General features: G+C 45.2%; 1 protein-coding gene across 2 annotated transcripts in view; it reads right to left on the reverse strand.

Moving 5' to 3' along the window:
- The window catches only part of ARHGAP32 (Rho GTPase activating protein 32), a 259,950-nt gene that overhangs the window by 129,104 nt on the left and 111,767 nt on the right, over window positions 1-19,079 (reverse strand). For both annotated transcript variants that reach the window (XM_035555641.2, XM_050715088.1), the window contains exons 3-5: window positions 9,655-9,746; window positions 8,572-8,613; window positions 8,119-8,203 (exon numbers count right to left, since the gene is read on the reverse strand). In XM_035555641.2, the coding sequence (XP_035411534.1) occupies window positions 8,119-8,203; window positions 8,572-8,613; window positions 9,655-9,746 (219 nt within the window). The remainder of the gene's footprint in view (window positions 1-8,118; window positions 8,204-8,571; window positions 8,614-9,654; window positions 9,747-19,079) is intronic.

The following is a 19,079-nucleotide window of genomic DNA, read 5'->3' on the forward strand; positions in this document are numbered from 1 at the left end:
GAAAAGGCAGAGGAAATAAGGAATTGATATCTCTGGAATCCTCACCAGAGATCAAAGAGTTTTTTGGTATGGATGCCCGGGAGGAAACAGAAGCCTCCATTTTCCGCGCACACACCACGGCAAGGGATAAAATAACACAACTATCAAAGTCTACAAACATGTTTAAATGCCTCCTAGACATTATAATGGTACGCGTGGGTGAGAATATGCGCCTGTGTGCACGCTTACCCATTTAAAACGACAAATCTGTCTGAACCCAGACCCTTGGGAAAGTTTAGGTTCACGGGAAATCTTCTGCACAAATCTGTCTTTGTTGCAAGTAAAACAAACAAGAAAACTTGGGTCTCAGCAGACCTAGAAACATCCTCTGTGGTACACACACAGCTGTATGTGTTGCATTAAGAGTCCTGTCACAGTACAGCAAACATTTTCACATGTAGTATGCAAACACCATTAGTTCAAGTGCTTTCCTCTACATTTTTTTGCCTGGCAGGGTAGACCATCACAGCCTGACAGCAGCGACAAGCTTTTCCTTGAGCACTCAAAGACAACTCTTCCCTGATTTTATAACGAGAGAACAAGCTTGATTTCACCACGCCACATGTTACATTACCGAGAGAAGCAGGTGGGGAAGCAGTGCTGATTTTCCAGGTCTGGAACCCACCTGGAAAGCAGATCACACAAGTAAAGGGGCTCCGCAGAGCTCCCAGACATGGTGGGTCTGGCACCACAGCCACAGCACACCTGGGATGCTCAGATGAATGGGACGAGGGGCAAGGGATCTCCTCGTAAGCAGCCCTCGCCTCCCACCCGCACTTCTCAGCCAGGACACGAAGACAAACACTTATAGCTACAGCTCACAGGCACCCACATTCCACTGGGACGCTAAGCCAATGAATGAATGAAGGAACAGCTTCCTAATTCGCAGCCCAACTTCCTACCCCCAAGCTGCCAACTCTGCCATCAAACCTTGAGATGTGGCCCCCAAGCACAAACGAAACAAACTTCCCTTTTTGTAAGCAGGCACAGTGAACACAACACGGAAATGGTCCAAACTATGTTTGGTGCTGGCATGACAAACCCCCATATATAAAAACACACCCCTGCTTCTAGAAATCCCCGGGGGTCGTATCGACACCAAGTTTCTAGCGGTTAAAACCATACTGGCTCGGCATCCTTGCAGATCTCTGAGTACAATACTAGGCTCATTTTAACGTTTCTCTTGTTAGCAGGACGGCTTTTGTATATAAAACAAAGAGTTTTAATCCTCTTTCAGCCTATGAAACGCTAGTGAAATAGGGATTACTTTTCTGGAGCACATGGATTCCTTTTAAATTTTTAATATATTTTAATTATATGTATAATACAGCTGTTTTTTTTCAAGTCATTAAACCTGAGGGAAGAAAAATTTTCCAACACAACTCTGCTCCAGTTACTAATTAAAACAATTTTTATACAGTTCTGTGACATGCTGCTAAAGATGATTTATGATGGTGGCAAACAGCAGGAGGTCAATGCCTGAGCTAACAGCTGGGCTTATTACGGTCACTTTTAAGACTTACTCATGTCATCAAATAGCCACTATGCACCAGCAAAGGCTAAAAATCCACAAACAAATTTGCTATATTTTCAGTGTTAAATGCAGGGGAAGTAAAAAGTAACCTGGATTCCTGCAGGAGGTCACCGTTTTCAAATGTGAGTGCTAGAAGTCCTCAGCTGCAAAGAAGAGCCAAGTGTGCAGAGACTTCCCTGAAACCATTCTGACCTGCCGGTCCTCAGCACATCGCCTACCTCAAGGTATTTAAGTCTAAGAAAATGCTTATCCCAATTTGCACGGTTATTTTCTGATGTTATAATAAGGCAGAGAAGAAACACACTGGGTGGGCAATGCTCAGACCCTCAGAGCGCCCTCGCTTTGCCATTTGACCCAGCTGGGCTCTGTTCTGGTAAAGCACACCCAGAGGAGACACAAGTCACCCCACACAAATGTTCAAAAGCACCCAGAGGCAAAAGGAGAAAAAAGTAACAACAATACAAATTCAACGGAATTAACAGGTACAATCTCATTTGCTTTTAACAATAATTTGCAGGTCATAGTCTATCCTTCTATTTATATACTTAGATGATGAGCTTAAAATAAAGGACATAAAAATAAATTCCCTTTGATTTCCTTAAAATAAAGGAGGTCTCTTCCAACCTAGACGATTCTGTGATTCTGTGAAATCAGAGAGAACTCATGTAAAGAAAGACTGAGAGGAAAAAAAACCTTTCCTCCCTATGACAGGCAATTCAATAACCAGCCAGGTGAGCAATGGCAGACAAATTACCTTTTGCTTTTTAAAAAAGATAAAACAGATTTATAAAGTCATGATTCTAGTAACCGCCAGCCAAGGGGAGGAAGAAGTGCAGCAAGATCCTGATCCCCTCCTTAGCCCTGAAATTATCTCCTCACATTTTTTTTTAGCAGGTTTTACAGAGTGGTAGACAATTTATGCGAACCCTGCCTGTTGAAGAGAGCTCACTAACAAGGCTAACGGCCAGCAACAACCATAAAACAAGTAGTGTGTGCCAGCAGCTGTAGTGAGGCATTGTGGAGAGAGATCAACGCTTCCACACCTGAAGTCATCCTCCCACTTTAACATCCATGCTGGAAGAAAACCAAACAAGCTGGAATTTCACAGGTGTGATCTTGTTCCAGGGAGGAATTTTTCTGAGTGGCAAGCTGGATGCAAAACCGGGAAGTAGAAGAATCCAAAAACTGAGGTGAACTTACTTGAATATTTTCCTCACTTTTTTGGCATTGAGAAACTTCGCCTAGACACTCCAAATTTTAGAAATCTGTTGATCTTGGCTGTAGACTGTGCCAATTTTCAGGGAGTTGTGGCAGGAATTATTAAGTTAATAAAAGCAGTTTCCACATTATGAACATCGTTTTTTTTCTATACCCGTGTTCTTAAGAGCAGCCCTTGCAACATCTCCCCCTGCCACTTGGAAGGTGATGGTAAAGAAACCATATGGAAAAGGCAGTTGGGAGGAGGGGGCCTTGCTCTGCAGAAGGGGACACAACTTGCCAGAACAAGGGAACGGGCACGGGGGGGAGAGTAACAGCACCCGCAGATGGAAGGCAGGCTAAAAAGGAGCACCACGTAGTATTCAATGTGGTATACATGCCATAACCACTCAGATATTTTTAAAGGCAAAGCAAAACCAAGCAGAATTATTTTTCACAGCATGAATACACAGCAAAAATCAGGCCAGTTTGGGGGATTTTACTATGCTCTTTCATCTTTTCAAGTGAACAAGTCAGGCAGGGAGGACTGCTATTTAATGATTCACTTTTTTAAATAAATACTTTTTTCCTCTTTAAACACTTCACAAATGAGCGGAATAAATGCCTGCAGCTGGTCATGACGGCCAAGATGCTGAAAACTGCCATGCCACGGAAGAGCTGAGGGAACGAACAATCCCTCCTCCACCGACGGCAGTGTGCAGGCTTCATTTCCAATCATGGCTTGAAGGAGATGGGAGCTGTCTGACTCCACACAGACACAGGTCAGGGAGCACTGACATTCCTGTTGCTTCTGGTTGATCTGTGCAGAGATGTTTCGGCCTTTAGTCATGGACAAAACATGTTAAAGCACCCCAGTTAGCTCCAGAGGAGGGCATCTGGGCAGGCTTTCCCAGTTTTGTTTCCTTTGCAATCCATCACAGGAAAAAAAAAATAAATCTGTATGATTAACAGAGACCTTCACAAGCACACTTCCCCTCACCACCCTCTTCCCCGTAGGATTATTAAATAAAAGAAAAAAAGACAAATCACCAAAAGAGGATGACCCCCCAAAACATCTCAACAGACTTTGCTGATAAAAGGCACTAGAAAATTGAACTGCTCTTTGCAACGCTTCTAACTCTTAAGACACAACAGGAAAATGCAATTACAGATGCAAACCACAGCCACCATTGAAATGCAGCCCAGCGTCTTGGCTGGAAGGCTGCAGCTTGCCAAAGGCATTCAAACAGCAAACAATGTGCCGAGCTGCAGCAGGAATTCCTGGCAGCTGATGCCTCCACCAGCGGAAGTGATTCTGCTTCAAATGCTTCCTTTACCACTGATAACACGCTCCTATCACTTGCAATGCCAGGGCTTAACAGATAAGGAGGAGAGGATCTTCCATGCGCCGTAATCCAGTCCTGTTCTGATGGGGTTTTATTTTTAGAAGGCAGCTACACAAACACAACCACAGCGAGACAGAGACCACGCTGTGCAAAGGGGTAAATCCGTGCCAAAGGCAAGATAGCTGAAGCGATATGAATGTGCATTACAGCACTTTCTCTGCTTTACTGATTATTTGCTCCCTGAAAAACCCGTATCATCTGGGAAGCAGAGAGTTCCTCAGTTCTCATATTCCATTACTAAAACCTCCTCAACTGAAGATAATTTGTTAATTGTTTCAAATGAAGACAAAGTCTTTATTCTGGCAGGAAGTAAAGACACTTAAGGAATACCTGACCGCTATTTCTCCTGTTCATATTAAGGCCCACAGAGGGGTTTGGAGGGGGGACTGTTTGGTGCATCAGGAACTGATAGGCTTTTCTGCCTACCTGTACTCTGAAATGTCAGCGTAAGACCTGGAAGAGGCACCGAGGACTTCCAACCCTGTATTTTGGTGCTTAACAACACTAAGATGCCCTGCACAGCAATACCTGCATAAGCAATGTCTACTTTGTGTATTAATTCAATGTTGATGTTCTAGAGACAGGAGAGGCATCACGGATGGACGTTAGCCAAGACCTGTGGAAAGGCAGCAGACCTTAAGAGCGAAGGAAGGCAGCAGAACCGACCTAACCGATGCTGAGTAATCACAGCCTAGCTGTGCCCTAACACCATCTAATGTGGGGGACACAGACCACAGAGGGCTGAACCGCCGTTCTGTTCCTGCAACAAAGCTCTTAAATACTTACCTGGTATCAGACTAAAATAAACGGTCTGTGCAGAACCTGGCTTTTCGTCATAAAGTTAAAATCAATGATACGTGCATGAAAAATAAATGCAGTAATAAATGTAAAGCATTTCAGCAGGATACCAGTGGATTTCTGGCACTGATGCAATTTGTAAAGCCCATCCGGTAACTGCAGCTCTGACAACAGCTACCTTTGTCATGAATACAGCTTTTGCCTGGTAAACCAGAAACTTCCTGCCCATGCAACACGCGCCTTGCTGGCCAGACACAGATAAGGGTAAAATATGTGGCTGTTGAAAGCAGTGTACCAGAACATCTCTGAAGAGAAAAGCGTCCCAAAATGCATCTAGTTTTGTTAGCACAGTGCTAGGAGGAGAACAAATCCCTTTTTACACATCTCAGAAAGTTAATTTCAAACGATCTCATGAGGTGAAATGCCAAGATATTAATACCAATTGCAGCATGAGACCATATTATAAGTGACATAAACGTTACAAAACAATCTGAAATTTGGCCAGGCTGTTAATAGACAGCATTACACAATTACTGACACAGCCAGATAATGCTGCATTTCTGCTATGCAAATTTTTAACAGTGAATAGATTTTGAAAGGAGTTTACACCCACTACCCCCTCAGATGCAACTTGGTAAGTCGCTATTAGGTGCCAAGCTGTCAATTACAAGTCACTTCATCCTACTGCTATTCTCTAGTCTACTTTGTTATCACAAAGGAGCCACCAATGAAAGCCACTTGATTAAAATGTATGAGCCCTATATGGACCTATTTTTAAGTCTGTAAACTAATACTGCTGTTGTATTAATAGCCTGCATTTATTTTGCCATTAATACCGGTCTTCTCCTCCTAAGGAAATACTGTAATGCTCTGTTCTTCCCTATGTCAGGAGCAAAGCTCTGTTCTTCCGGTATTTTTATCCCTATTACAAAGAAACCACACCGTGGGAATCTATCAGGAATCTTGCTTGGAAAAGGGGAAGAACAAGAGGCACGGAGCTGGTATTTAGGGCCCGATTCACCTCGTTTAAGCACTTGTTTGGCTTTAGGCACACAAACAGCAAAGAGCACGTTTGGGTGAGTAAGGCTTCAGTTCTGTGCAGGGCTTCTCAGAGGCAGCAGGGAGGACACACAACTGGCTGCCCCCGACACATCCCACCACCGCAGTGCCTCCCGCGCGGCCGTTGACCATCCTGCTGGCTTTGTGACACAGACACTGAGATAGGACCGAACACCCAGGACTGCTTTTTCTTCCCGTGCTATCCCTCCCCAGGTATTTCAGCCAGACACTGCTCTGGTTACAGCTGCTGGTGTCGTGCTTGTGCCAGGGGGTAACACAGAGCACACCTGAGCAGGGCACGGGAAGCTGCAGACAGCACCAGACTGCACCAGCTCTTGCTTGTGCAAACTGCCCACCAGCACATGCTTGGCAGAGCAACGTGAAGCAAATCTGTAAAGAACATATTCTCGGATTTTTTTTCTGCAATTGGTTTCTCCCTCTTGTGAACACACAACTCAGCACATCAACCATACAGGTACGCACTGCCCTCCTTAAAAGATGCCAAGAAATGCTTAACCCCACAAAATAAATGATCTGTCTTCAAAATCCTTTAAATACTAGCAACATGCAAAGGTTGTAATCTCTCTCCAGCATGCACAGGGCACTGGAGGTCTGCTAATGCGCCCCACCTCTCTGACTGATGGAGAGGAAAACTCAGGATCGCAGAATGCCAAAACCATCCCCGTGTGTACAGAAACCTGCTCAACACCTACTCCACATAAAACCTCTCCCTGAAATGACTGAAAGATCTATGATGTCAACTCAGAAAATTACCAGGAGACAAAAATAGGGATGCAGATTAGTCACACTATTCCTATACACAGGAACTAAAAGCAGCAGAGCTCTGCTTCAGGAGCCTGAGGATTGCTGTGAGTCAGCAGCCAGAGACCTGACAAAGCATTGAGCTCTTTGCTCTGGTGTCCTCCTGAGGCCACTGCTTTGTCTAACTCACCGTGCTTTGGGGACGTCTGGGGATAGTACCTCTCTCCTTCTTTTTTGTTTCGGCCACAATCATTACCTTAACTGCGGAAGCACAGGGTTTTGCGCTTCTCAGGTAAGACTGGAAAGCTTTTGGGGGGTGGAACAGCATGTATCACAGATTAAATGGTTCTTTGGAGTCAGCTCTGTAAATTTCTACGTGACTACTTTATGTGCACGTGTCTGCCAATCTATGTGCAGCCCCTGCTCAGTACAGTGGATCTACCTAGAGCCACTAAGTGTGAGTAACAGTAGATAGGAATCCTGAACAGGACTCGAATTCCAGAGCACACCTTCTCAGTCAGAATTTAGAGACAGAAAAAAAGGATGCGTAATTCTGTTTGCAAAACCGTCAGGTGCAGAAACATGAAAGGCTGTAAATAATTCACTGTATTACAGGAAATGTTTTACAAATGAAAAGGTTGTAACCTCTTTTTGGCTACAAGGCTGGCAGATGCTGGAGGCATTCCTGTTTCTGAAAGTGCAGCACAAGATGTGCCCTATTTATGAGAAACTAGCAGTGACTGTTGGTTTTCAACCCTCCCCGGTACTCCTCAATGAAAAATGCATCTGCCTATGTTTCTGATGGATGGCTCACAAAGGAATAAAGCCTGCACACTTCTAGAAATGCAACTCAGGCTGACTAGCAGTTTCTTGCATTCTGATGACACAGCTGCTGCAGTGCACAATGCAGAGCTCGGATAACATGAAGAGAATCAGTAAATTTGAATTAACATCTTATATTTACATAAAAACGTGCACAACACAGTTGTTTAAAAATACACACACGAGCTAAAAAATATGCATGCAGTTACTACAGACAGCTCAATAATGAATGTGTGATGGAGTCTTAAAACTGTGACATCAGCCAAATCCTGTGCAAATGAAATCCTCTCCAGCCTCAAAGGGGTGGCCACACAGCTGAGGACAGCTTCTGGCCCTGAACATAGAAGCAATTGCAAAGAAAGAGACCCTATTGCTTTAACTTCCTATTACTAACATTTCACAATAAACTGAATAAACCTCAGTGGAGCTTCCCCCAGCAGGTTAGTTGGTAACCAGACAAACACAACGATGTTTTGTATGAAAAAGAAATCTGAAACTCACCTGTATGTTGCCAAAGTCCACGTTTTCGTAATGGAAATGCGCACATTCAGCCATCTTCGGGAAATGACCTTTTGTAAAGGATAACCTGAAGCACATCAAAAGCACACCATAAGATGCAAATCACTGACACCATGCTCAGCATCAAGCACTGTTATAAAATGCAGTTACTCATATAAAATAATAAGGAGCTTCTCAACCCAAAGCCGAGGGAACAGGGGTTTGGTGATGTGATGCACCGAAACAGTGGAGAAAGGAACTGCATGAGGAAGGAAAACTAAATTGCAAAGTGGCTTTTATCATTGCATCCTTAAAGAACTGTGTGGCAATTCATCAACACCAAGGCCCACATCTTTAAGAAATGGTGCAGGGACAAGCCGCTCTACCTTTACAAATGCATTTTTGCAGTGCAAATAAACAGCCTTACACGAGACACATAGGAAAGTAGAACTTTACCTGTGAAAGGCATCACAGCCCATCAGTCCCGGGTTGATGTATCTGAGGGTGCAGAACAAACGCTATTTATCCTTTGCCTTTTTAAAATTCAAAAGTGAGGCATAATTATTCCCAAGTGTCTCCAGCTACAGTGATGGCTGACGGGGAGATCCTCTGGCTCTGCAACATGCTCTCGCTTCTGCTGAAGCTATTATAGACTCCTATAGATATTTCTGGTGGTGAGCCAATGAGATTGTCATTATCTAGCTCTCTCTTCCCACGGGAATACAAGTGGGAAGTGAGATACAGCATCTGGCTGCTCAGCACTAGAACAAAGAGCCATTTCCCTTGCAGCATCAGAGCACTACAGAGGGGTGATCTGAATGCACAGGTCAATCAATATTAGGGAGTTCTGGTCCTCAAGTCAGCACTCTTAGCAAAGACAAGTCAAGTAATATCGATTAATTTTGAACCTCTTTACAGGTTAGGGGTTTGAAACCTTAGCTACAAACATAGTAAGCTGGTTTACATTATCCAGGAGAGTGTGAAAGAGAGAGAAAAAGAGCCTAAGCTTGCAGAAAAAAAAAATCTGGGAAACCAGAGAAGTAAAAAATACCCCCTAAAAAAGAAAAATTGTGCAAAACCCACTCAGTAAAGAGGAACAGGGCAGAATGTAAAAAAAGAAAAAGAGTAAAACACAAATAAAAAAATATATAGGCCACCCTACATATATATATTTACATGAATTGGTTTCGGGAGAAATCACAGAAGTTTAAAAATACAGTAACTGTGAGGTTCAGAACTTAAACAGGCTTTGCTTATATGGCACAAAATGGGCAAGAGACCTAACAAAACCTCTGATGTCCCCAGTTTTAGACCACATTAACTATAATCTACTTTGTTTGGATGGATTAACGGTTGGACTAGATGATCTTAGAGGTCTTTCCAACCTAAATGATTCTATGATTTTGGTTGCTCTGATGAAGACATTAACAAAAATGGTTGCTCAATGCCCTAGCTGTATTCCAGCACAACAGCTAAAATCCAGGATATCAAAACTAGAAGCCCAACAAATACAGGAAAATCAAAGAACAGTGCTCTTACTTTTTCACATTCTTCACTTTCATACTTGCTGTGCTGCCACAAGTCCGAAGCGGCAACTCCCCTGGAATGTCAGGGATATCCGCACCTCTTGCCTGCAAAACAAACAAACAAATAAATGAATAAAAAGAACTTAAAGCTTGATTGCATGTTGTGGCCATAGCTCAAACCTCATTTGTGGTAGAAGCTGTACTTCTGCCTTTTAAACATGGAAGAAAAAGAAAACTGAAACTAGGGTATAACTTAGTATATGATTATCTCTTCCTCAACTGTTTTGTAGGGCCTTACTAATAACTCCAGAGATCCAGCATTTTATTAATTACTTCTTCTGGTTTCTAAAGAAGAGATTTTCAGACGTAGGTGTGTAACATGTTCCTAAACTCCATCCGTGGACTCCTCTTCAAGTACCCAATTTTCCAAACATCTGTGCAGCGTTCAGGCAGTGGAAGAAGCTGGATAGCTCATGCGGCAGAAAATCAAGGTAATAACAGAGCTGCTCATATGTGGGAGGTGAGCTTTCAAAAAAAGGTATTTGAAACGACTGGAATAAGTGCACGAACATATTAAAATTCATCAGAATTCATTTACTTTGGTGAGGCCACAACTCCACACTCTCTTTTTTTCATTTGTTTTGTCACACTTTGCCACCCTCTCCCTCCTCCAGCTGCTCCTCCATAAGCCGTGAGCCGTGCTGGGCAGGCACTCAGCACCCCAGGTGGAACACGAGCACCACGCGCTCCTCCCACTGTGCTGCTGCAGGCCCGAAGCTCTAGGGAATAGGGTTTTTAGGTAAGGTTTTCACAAAGGGAGCCAGTGATCAAACCAGGAGATCAGCACAGGCTTCATAGAGCAAGAGGAGAAAAATATGGTCCTTGATGTTGGCTCATTAGTGGCACGGATGAGACCAGCTGAACGAGCACAGGACAGATCACAGAAAGCTGTTTTTCTGCTTTGTACAATGCAGTGCAAAACATGAATAATGTCCGGAATAATGAATGCTCAAGCAAGAAGAAGAGAGTCACTTCAGAATTCCCTCTCTTGGAGGCCCAGAACAAGTAGGTATTACAGGAAACTCATTTCCTAATGACAGGAGTGATCAGACTTCTCCGATCCAGAAGATCAGTGCCAGTGCCTCTCACCCTGCCCACCAAAGGATCTGTGAACACAGACGATCAGCGGGCAGGCTGTTGGACAGCACAACACAGCTGCACGCCGCAGTGTCAGCTGTGGGCACAACTCGGTCCTCGCCCCCAGACTTTAGAGTCAGACAACCACAGTTCAGGCTGGCTGCCCTCGTACAGGGCGAACAATGGGAGAAGCTCTTATTGCCCTCCCTGAAGCTCTCCTTTTAGCTTGACCTGGGTGAAATTTACATGTGCTTCACCACATCACAAAGAGCTGAAGTAAGTCAAAACCATTCCCATATTCATTAACTAGCAGCAACAGAGCTAGAGGGAGCGATTCATCTCATGTAACTTCAAACATGTACAAGGGACACAGCTACAACTGTCTATCTTCCCAAGGCTACCTTTATAGTCACTAGAGATATGCAGGCACTTTGGGTCAGGAATAGATTTTTTTCTTTTCCTGGATTAGGAAAAAGCAACTAGGAGCTGCAGGAGTATCTACTTCTGCCTTGACAGAGGGAATCCAGAGTGGCCCTGGCTCAGGTGCAGGCATGCACTGCAGACACCTGCATTCGTTAGGCAGCATCACTGCGCCTAGGCAGGACTTGAGTAGAGCACAAGGTCTCCCCTCTGAGCCAAATTCCTCAGAAAAGTGATGCTGCAACAGTGCTGGCCACGCTGTCCCCTTCTGACATCTCGGACAAGTTCGAGGTGAGGATGCTCGCTCTCCCACTTGTGCCTGTCGCAGCCCTGAAGAGAAGCAATGTTTCAGCTCCGCTGTCCCACAGCTGTACAGAACATGCACGCCCACACACTGAAGGAAAACAAGGACAATATTTACATCCTTAAATAAACCCTTCCTGGGCTGACTGACTGTTATTAAGCACACAATTACTTCAGTGTGTAATAGGACACTTGAGAGTCTCATTGTGAATTTCAGCATTAAGAGGATCACCAATCTAATAAACCTTACAGGTCCTTTACATAAGAAAATAAGTAATTACAATAATAAATGTGCCATTCCTGTAAGCTGCTTTTTGGCAAAGCTGGATGCGCTTGCCTTAATTTTCTAAGGAACAGAATTTTTGTAGGAAGAAAAATAATTTTTCTTCTCCATCAGCAGTAGAAGCTGGTGGGATATAAAAATGGTTAAACAAATCTGACAGAAAAACGTGGGCTGCAAGCCAGTTTGCAACAGTGGGCAGAGACTACCCTGGATCTGACTCAAAGCAGCGTAGGCAAAACTCACACCTCCGGGAGACTTAAATGCCAGCATTTCTTTTAAAAAATGGTATTATCCTCTCCTTCCCGATTGAGTTATGTCCAATCCTGCTGGAAGGAGATATCCGCCTCTCCCCTTTCCAGCAGCACGTGTCCATTGACATGGACCACAATGAGATGCGGTACACTCATTAACTGCGGGTGCTGTTCCAATTAGATTTGAGCTCTCAGGACTCTGCCACAGAACGTCATCTCCCAGAACTCACAGCTGAGGAAAACAGGCAGAACGGTGATCTTGTGTAAGCCAAAATCTTTAGTATGAGGTGCGAACACCGGAAAGAACTTGGCGATTAGATAATGAAGAAATTTCGTGCGATTTTATAAACCATATTGCTCCAAAATGAAACGCAGCTACTTTCCATCTAAACCACAGATACATAGCTACAGAAAAGCACACTTTATTCACCATTAGTTTGTACTTGTTTCGATCCAAAACCTGGCATGCAAAATGTCACCCTAGATTACCTTTCTCTCAAAATACAAACAGAACACTCCAAAATGAGATTTGTCGTCTTTTGTGTTTTGTGTCACAGTCATTTAACTTTTTAAATCATTTTGAAACAGCTGAATTACTTACATCTGAAAATTAGCTAGCTAACATCATCAGTTGCTTCTCACTTCCTTATTTTCCATGCATCACTCTTCTGTGGAAACCTAGTAATTGCAGAGCAAATCTGTTCATGCAAATTATTCAGTCCAATTTTCACAGCTTAATGTCACTGCTGCATCAATCAATCTGCTTTGGTCCAAACTTGGTAAACAAATTAGGACGTGATCCAGAACGCAGCCTGTTGACTCCATCCACAGTCCTCTTACGCTCGAAGGCTTCCCAGCCCCACCACGCTCCACCAGCTTCCCCCGAACCCAGATATCCTCCTACCGCAGGCTTGCTCAAGGACTGCACCACTTCAGTAACACCTGGGACATTTGAGATCTTCAGTGTTTTGTAACGGACACCAACATCAACTGTGAGGCAAGCAGGCATCACTAACGAGTTTAAGCAATTTCGGGAGGACGTCTGTCTGTCCATCCCACCCTTCTGACGGACGGCCGTTTCAGTTTCAGGTCACCCCAGCTGTTTGACTGCAGGAGGCCCCCGAAGCACCTGCGGCACTCGGGGCAGTTTCAAGCATTGCTGTTAAACCTCCTGGGAATGCGAGAGCTGTCACAAACCAGGGTGACGAGCTGTAGGCATCCAAGTTTGAACTTTTTGGGCTTTTATAGGCATGATTTGGAAAACTTCAGCTTTGCGCTCTCTAGCACAAAACTTTAAGCCACAAATAATGACAACTGCACAGCGTAACATGAAGGGATTTTCTCCTAAAAGTCTGATTGAATTTATCAGAAAGCACGTCAACCCTTTTCCCTCACTTCCAGAAACATAACACAATTTGAATACACACAAAAAATTGAAGAAAGCAGTACATCAAACAAGATGCGACACAGGTTCTACCTTGGTAGGAACAGGGGGAGACACTGAACCTAGGCAAACCCATTGCCGCAGACCTGCACTGGGAGGCACAAGAAGAGAAGAAAGGGTGGCATCTCACCAGGCTCCAAGGATCGTGTATAACTGGTAAAACGGTTTTCAACAGCACTATGATTTCTACAATCCCCCCCTCCCCAACTGCCTCGCACTCATGATAACCATGCACCTGTATCCTCGATAGCTCTGTGCAGAGTTTGGAGGGCAGCCCCAGGCCATGATCCTACAACAGAAGGACACGAGAGCAGACCTCTTCCAAGCAGAGACACACCGGGTGGGCTGCAGCCCTGGGCGACCCGATGGCAGGGGGTGGGAGCCCTCCTGCAGGGAGCGTGGACCCCAAACACCCGGCGCTGCCCTGAGGACGCACCACACGCAGTGACCGGTACAACTCGAGGCCTGAGCCAGGGTGTGGGATCCAAGTGGGATTTCGAAGGGGGGAAATTTGCTCGTAGCCAAGGTTAACACAAAGTAAGAATAAATATTAGGCAGGCAGGAACATTTATGCGTCTTCCTATCGTTAGTCTCTCACCCAAACCAGCTTAAGGAGACCAGATTGTTCTGGATTCCTTCGGCACAAGGCCTTGTTGCTAAAAATGGGATAGCGGATTCAAAACGCTGCCTGGTTTCCATGACAGTCTTTCCTTTACATCATTCCCATTTCCCCTTGATTTTCTTTCTAAACCCAAACCAAACCAAAAAGCCATCACCGGAGCTTTCCAAGAAGACAAGCTGCGTTGGAGCTTTATGTCACCGAAGAACAGCAGGAAGCAGAGAGGTTCCTTCAGGAAGCCACTGCTCTGTGGGGAGCAGGGGAGGGCTCCCCGTGCGCGACAGAGGCTGCCTGGGTCCTGCTCGGTGCCTGGCAGGGCGCTGACCCCCAGGGCCATCGCTGGCTGTTCTCAACCTCGGGCACTGGCTAGCTGCACACAGGCATCGACTCTTCTGCAGAGTTTACTTTGCAGCATTAAAAAGAAGCTGTCCTACACACATCTCCTGTCATGAGGAGGTTAAAGGATGATGACTCCACGAGCGCTGCCCTGCTGTTACCGATCGCTGTTCAGGAGTGAGCCCAAAGCAGGATGGAAGAAGAAAGACGGTTCGTCTCAGCTTCCGCAGCCACTAGCATATTCCAGGGAGAGAAAGTTTCCTTACTTACAGGATTATCAAATCACACAATATCCCAAATAGGAAGGGACCCGCCAGGGTCATCCAGTCCAGCTCCGGCCTCCACACATGACTAGCCAAAAATAACAACCTTGGTTCTGCACAGCAAATAAATCAACAAAGCAAAGGCAAAATACTTTTACTATACCTAAAATCCGCATGTCCGAGCTGTTAGAAATAAATCCAAATGAAAGGTCCCAATTCTGCAGCTTTCATCTGCCTGAGCATTATCCCTAAAAGGATTAAAATGTACCTGAGCACAGGAAGCCTGTAACTGGGTCGCTTTTTTGGATGGAAGAAATGTACAGCAATTGATGAAGATACAACATTCATCAAAAAATGTCAGCAGTACAGTGGCAGTATGACGGAAATACAAGTATTTGCCAAGCTCTCTTACAAAAATTCTCTGATGATTCATTTAGTGTATGCAGGTACGAAGCTTCCTAAGTGATTTCATGCAGGACGTTTGTGTCACTGCTAGCAGCTTTAACACGCTGAAGCTAAGGCTTCCAGAACTGCTTAAGATATTTGGACACATTTAAAGTGAATAAGCACTTGGTTTGTGCGCACAGGTCTGACAATGTCATCTTAAACAAAAATATCTGCCCATTATACTAAAGCAGTTTTACTGAAGAAGCAAAAAAAAAGAAAAGAAATACTCTCCAGACGCTACACTTCCCAGCTGACCTTAAGAATTAGCATCCGTGCTATTCACAGCCTGATCAACAGAGTGCAGCACCGGCACATTTAATAACCGCCCGGAGCCTGTACACAGCTGAAAACCAAGGGCAGCCCCTGCTCCCATAGCCAAGGGGGCCACGAACCCACCTGTGTCCTCGCACGGCATCACGAACTGGGCCCAGCGTGCTGGGATGGATGGCAGCAACCTGAGTGCCAACAAAAGGGCACAAAGGTGGTTTTCAGAATGAGAAAGTTGACATTTTTACATTTTTTCTCTCTCTCTATATATTTGTTTTTATTTTTTAATTAACATCATCACTTAGCTCCTCACCTGGCTGCAAGGATAAATGAAAAACCCCTTCTGCCGTGCCGGAGGGGAGCTGCAGGACTGGCTTCTGTGCAGGCATAGCTCAAGGTCAGAGCTGCTGGAGTAATTAGAGGTAGCACAGAGATTTTAATTTAGATCTCAGCTTGGGGACTGTAGTGTGTGGAGAAACAGTTACCCTGCTAGGGGTGCCTTTAAAGTCTCCTGGCAAAGGAGGAATGTGATAGAGGAAAGCCAGTGAAGGAATGACAAGTGTTACCAATAGGGAAACTCTGAATACCAGCTGGGCACATTCTGAATCCCACGTTTAAGAAAGCTGCATTCAATCAAGAAGATACTTTAATGTGTATCATTTTTTTTTGAGTTTAGGACATTTAATTCCATTTTCCACATTCCCTGTCAATGCTGAATTGTTCTAGCCAGCACTTATTGCATGGCACGGTTAACAGTGAATTCTTCTCTTTCACAAGACCACACAGGACGTGTTTTTTCTGTTCCCAACATTTTCCCTCCAAAGGGAAAAAAATAAGAAAAAACTTTTAAGCATTGCCATGAGCTGGCAAATTAAGGGAAACCTCTCATTCCTGAGCTTTAGCGTTACAGTGGAGTTAGTCCAGGGCATCCATTTACCATAGTTTAAAGGATCGGCCTGGATTGAACAAAGCACAAATTCTTAACCATTCATCTACTGGTTTTCCACATAAAGTTTGCTAGCTCACAGATATGTGGGTCCAACCATCCCCAGCTCACATGTGAAACAGCTAATTTGGTAAATGGAATCCAAGACACCGAGTAAGCGACTTGGCAGCAGCACCAACCTCCCTGGGCAGGACTATTGCCACTGCGATCAAAACTCACCTCCGCAAAGCAGGCAGATTTTATGTCACACCAGGGTTTCCCAAGTGGGCCTTAAAAAGATGCATGGACAGGCACAGACTCTGCGGATGAATGATGTGCACCCAAAGGGCAGTTAGTGCCAGCAAAGCAGCCCTATACTGGTGTTTTCTTTCACAGCTACTGTTTGTTTCAGAAAATGGCATGCACCAAGCAAAAACGGATGCACCAAGCAAAAATGAATGGTTAGCCACTGAGGACAACATTAGCATGATAACTACCTGCGAGCTGTAAGTTTGGCCTTGACACTCTATAGCGAGCAGCAGTGAGCCCCTTATTACCATTCACAAAGGTTTCAGCCCGGGGAGCTGCAGTGGTACAGTACAGAACCCCACATAATGGTACACTGGCTAAGGAATGTACTTTCTTTAAGAACAAAAATCCCACATACAATATGCGTGGGAAAGGCAGCCAGGGTTAGAGTCCTTCTTCTGTACAGCTTACAAAATAAATTTTAGAAGAAAGCCAGAGAAAACAGAACATCCAACGAGCACAATACTTTGATTCCAGTTCCTTGTTGGCTGAAAAAAAAACCAACCCCCACATCCCTCACCCTGCTTGATGCACAATTTCTGCAGTCTATTGTTTCACAGGGGGAGGAAGGATCCTAATCATGGCTTAGTTACACAAGGACCAGTGGGGCCTTGGGTTGTTATGCCAGAATGCAATTTCTCATAGCACAAAAAACTACAGAGATTAAGTTAGGCTGAAACTAGCAAATGCCACTCTGGTAAGTCCCCTGACCATATTCAGTGATTGTGCAAATAACAACGCTACGTTACATTATGCTATAGGTATAAATCGGCTTAGGAACCAAAGAACTTTCCCACTGCGGTGGGAGAAAGACTGGGAAGGCAGAAAAAACAGCAGCCTGACATTTAACCCCAATATATCACCGGGTCCATAGAGTTAACGTGAATTTATGTTTATGCTTGTAAACCAAGCCAACCTGGGCTCAGTTCATAAGAAGAGCTGGTTCAACAGCATAAAACACATGACTGGTATACGGTATCTTCATTCTGCAAACCCTTCTAATAACACAGTAACGTGAGGAATGGGTCTATTTGTAGCGTGCCATTTATCCCCTAAGCCAGCCATCAACTTCTGGGCAGCAGAGCAGAAGTCAGTTCATCAGCTGTGCTCGAGCGCCACCAGGGAAGGTGGCCCTGCTGTGGCCGTTTCTCCAGCGGGGTGAGGGTGCCGAGGGACGATGCTGGCAGACCCCAGGTGAGAATGGGCTCCAGCAAGGCCCCGTGTCACTCGGGGAGGTCAGACTGAGACGTGGCATCGCCTACGAGAGGGCTGCATGTGCTTCTGGTCGGGAAAGCTGGGAAGGTGAACGGCGATGTCCTGCTCACGGCACCGAGCAGGAATTCAGCAGGAGGTGCTGGTGAGAATCCTCACCCCCAAGGATGTCAGACTGCATTCATCAAATTATTAGCTAACAAGGAGGGATTTCTTCCTTAAGGGTCAATGCTTAAGAAAAAACAAGAGGCAGGTATAGGAACACACCCAGAGACAAGAAGCGTGACGAAGCCAGCAGACATCCCTACAGGAGCACACAGCTGGAGCACACCGCTGCCCTTCAGCCTGGGGAACCGACGGCAGCCCCTTCACCACACAAAAATACCGGGAAAAAGGTTGTGCCACAAAGCAAGAAGCAACAGTTAACATTTTGGGTTCTGAAACCATGCCGAAGAGCAACTTCAGACGCTTTCAAGCTGAAAGTAGTTGCTGGCAGTACAGGCCGCAGAGCAAATCAAGAACACGCAGGCCCTAAAGCTCCCCTTCTTTTACACTGCCCAGAGGAGAAGGCGCACCAGGAGCACCGCCACCAAGGGCAGAGTTTCATGGTAGCCTGGCTTGAAGAGGCAAAGCCACATTTTTAAACTCCAGCCCCAATCCTTCAGCCCCTGGCTACTCTCTCCCACTTCCTCGCATTGCAGCAACTATTTTAGTAGTTACAATCCCGAACAATATGGACTAAAAAGCAAGAGGAAAACTAAACTTCTTGGAGGGGGATTATTTTTAAATGAGATTATCGCAGTGATCCCCTTCCCAGCACTTCATCCCAGGAACTCGCTCACCACAACTGTCCCGAGGCAGACCCCCGCAGCCTGGCAGGGGGACCAAAGAGAGGCCTTGGGACTCTCTGAGCCCACTGAGCACCACATCCAGTCCCAAAAGGACACCCTGGAGCTGGTAACTTGCTGCTGCTATGCAGAACCATGGTGAATTTCAGTCTGCAGCTACACAAGCCAGCCCTGGTGCTGACTGTTGGGAGGCCGCGCATCCTCACACAACCCAGTCACAGCCACAAGCTTCTGGATCTCACAACACCAGCTGAGGAAAATCAACTGAACGAGACACACTCACTTCTAGGGTGACAAAATCTTGAAAGCCACACTCAGTGGAAAAATCAAGGCCTGCAGCATCTATCACAAACCTTCTTGCAATGACCTCAAAG

This window comes from Cygnus atratus, chromosome 22 (assembly GCF_013377495.2).
Source record: "Cygnus atratus isolate AKBS03 ecotype Queensland, Australia chromosome 22, CAtr_DNAZoo_HiC_assembly, whole genome shotgun sequence".
Classification (NCBI taxonomy): Eukaryota; Metazoa; Chordata; class Aves; order Anseriformes; family Anatidae; genus Cygnus; species Cygnus atratus.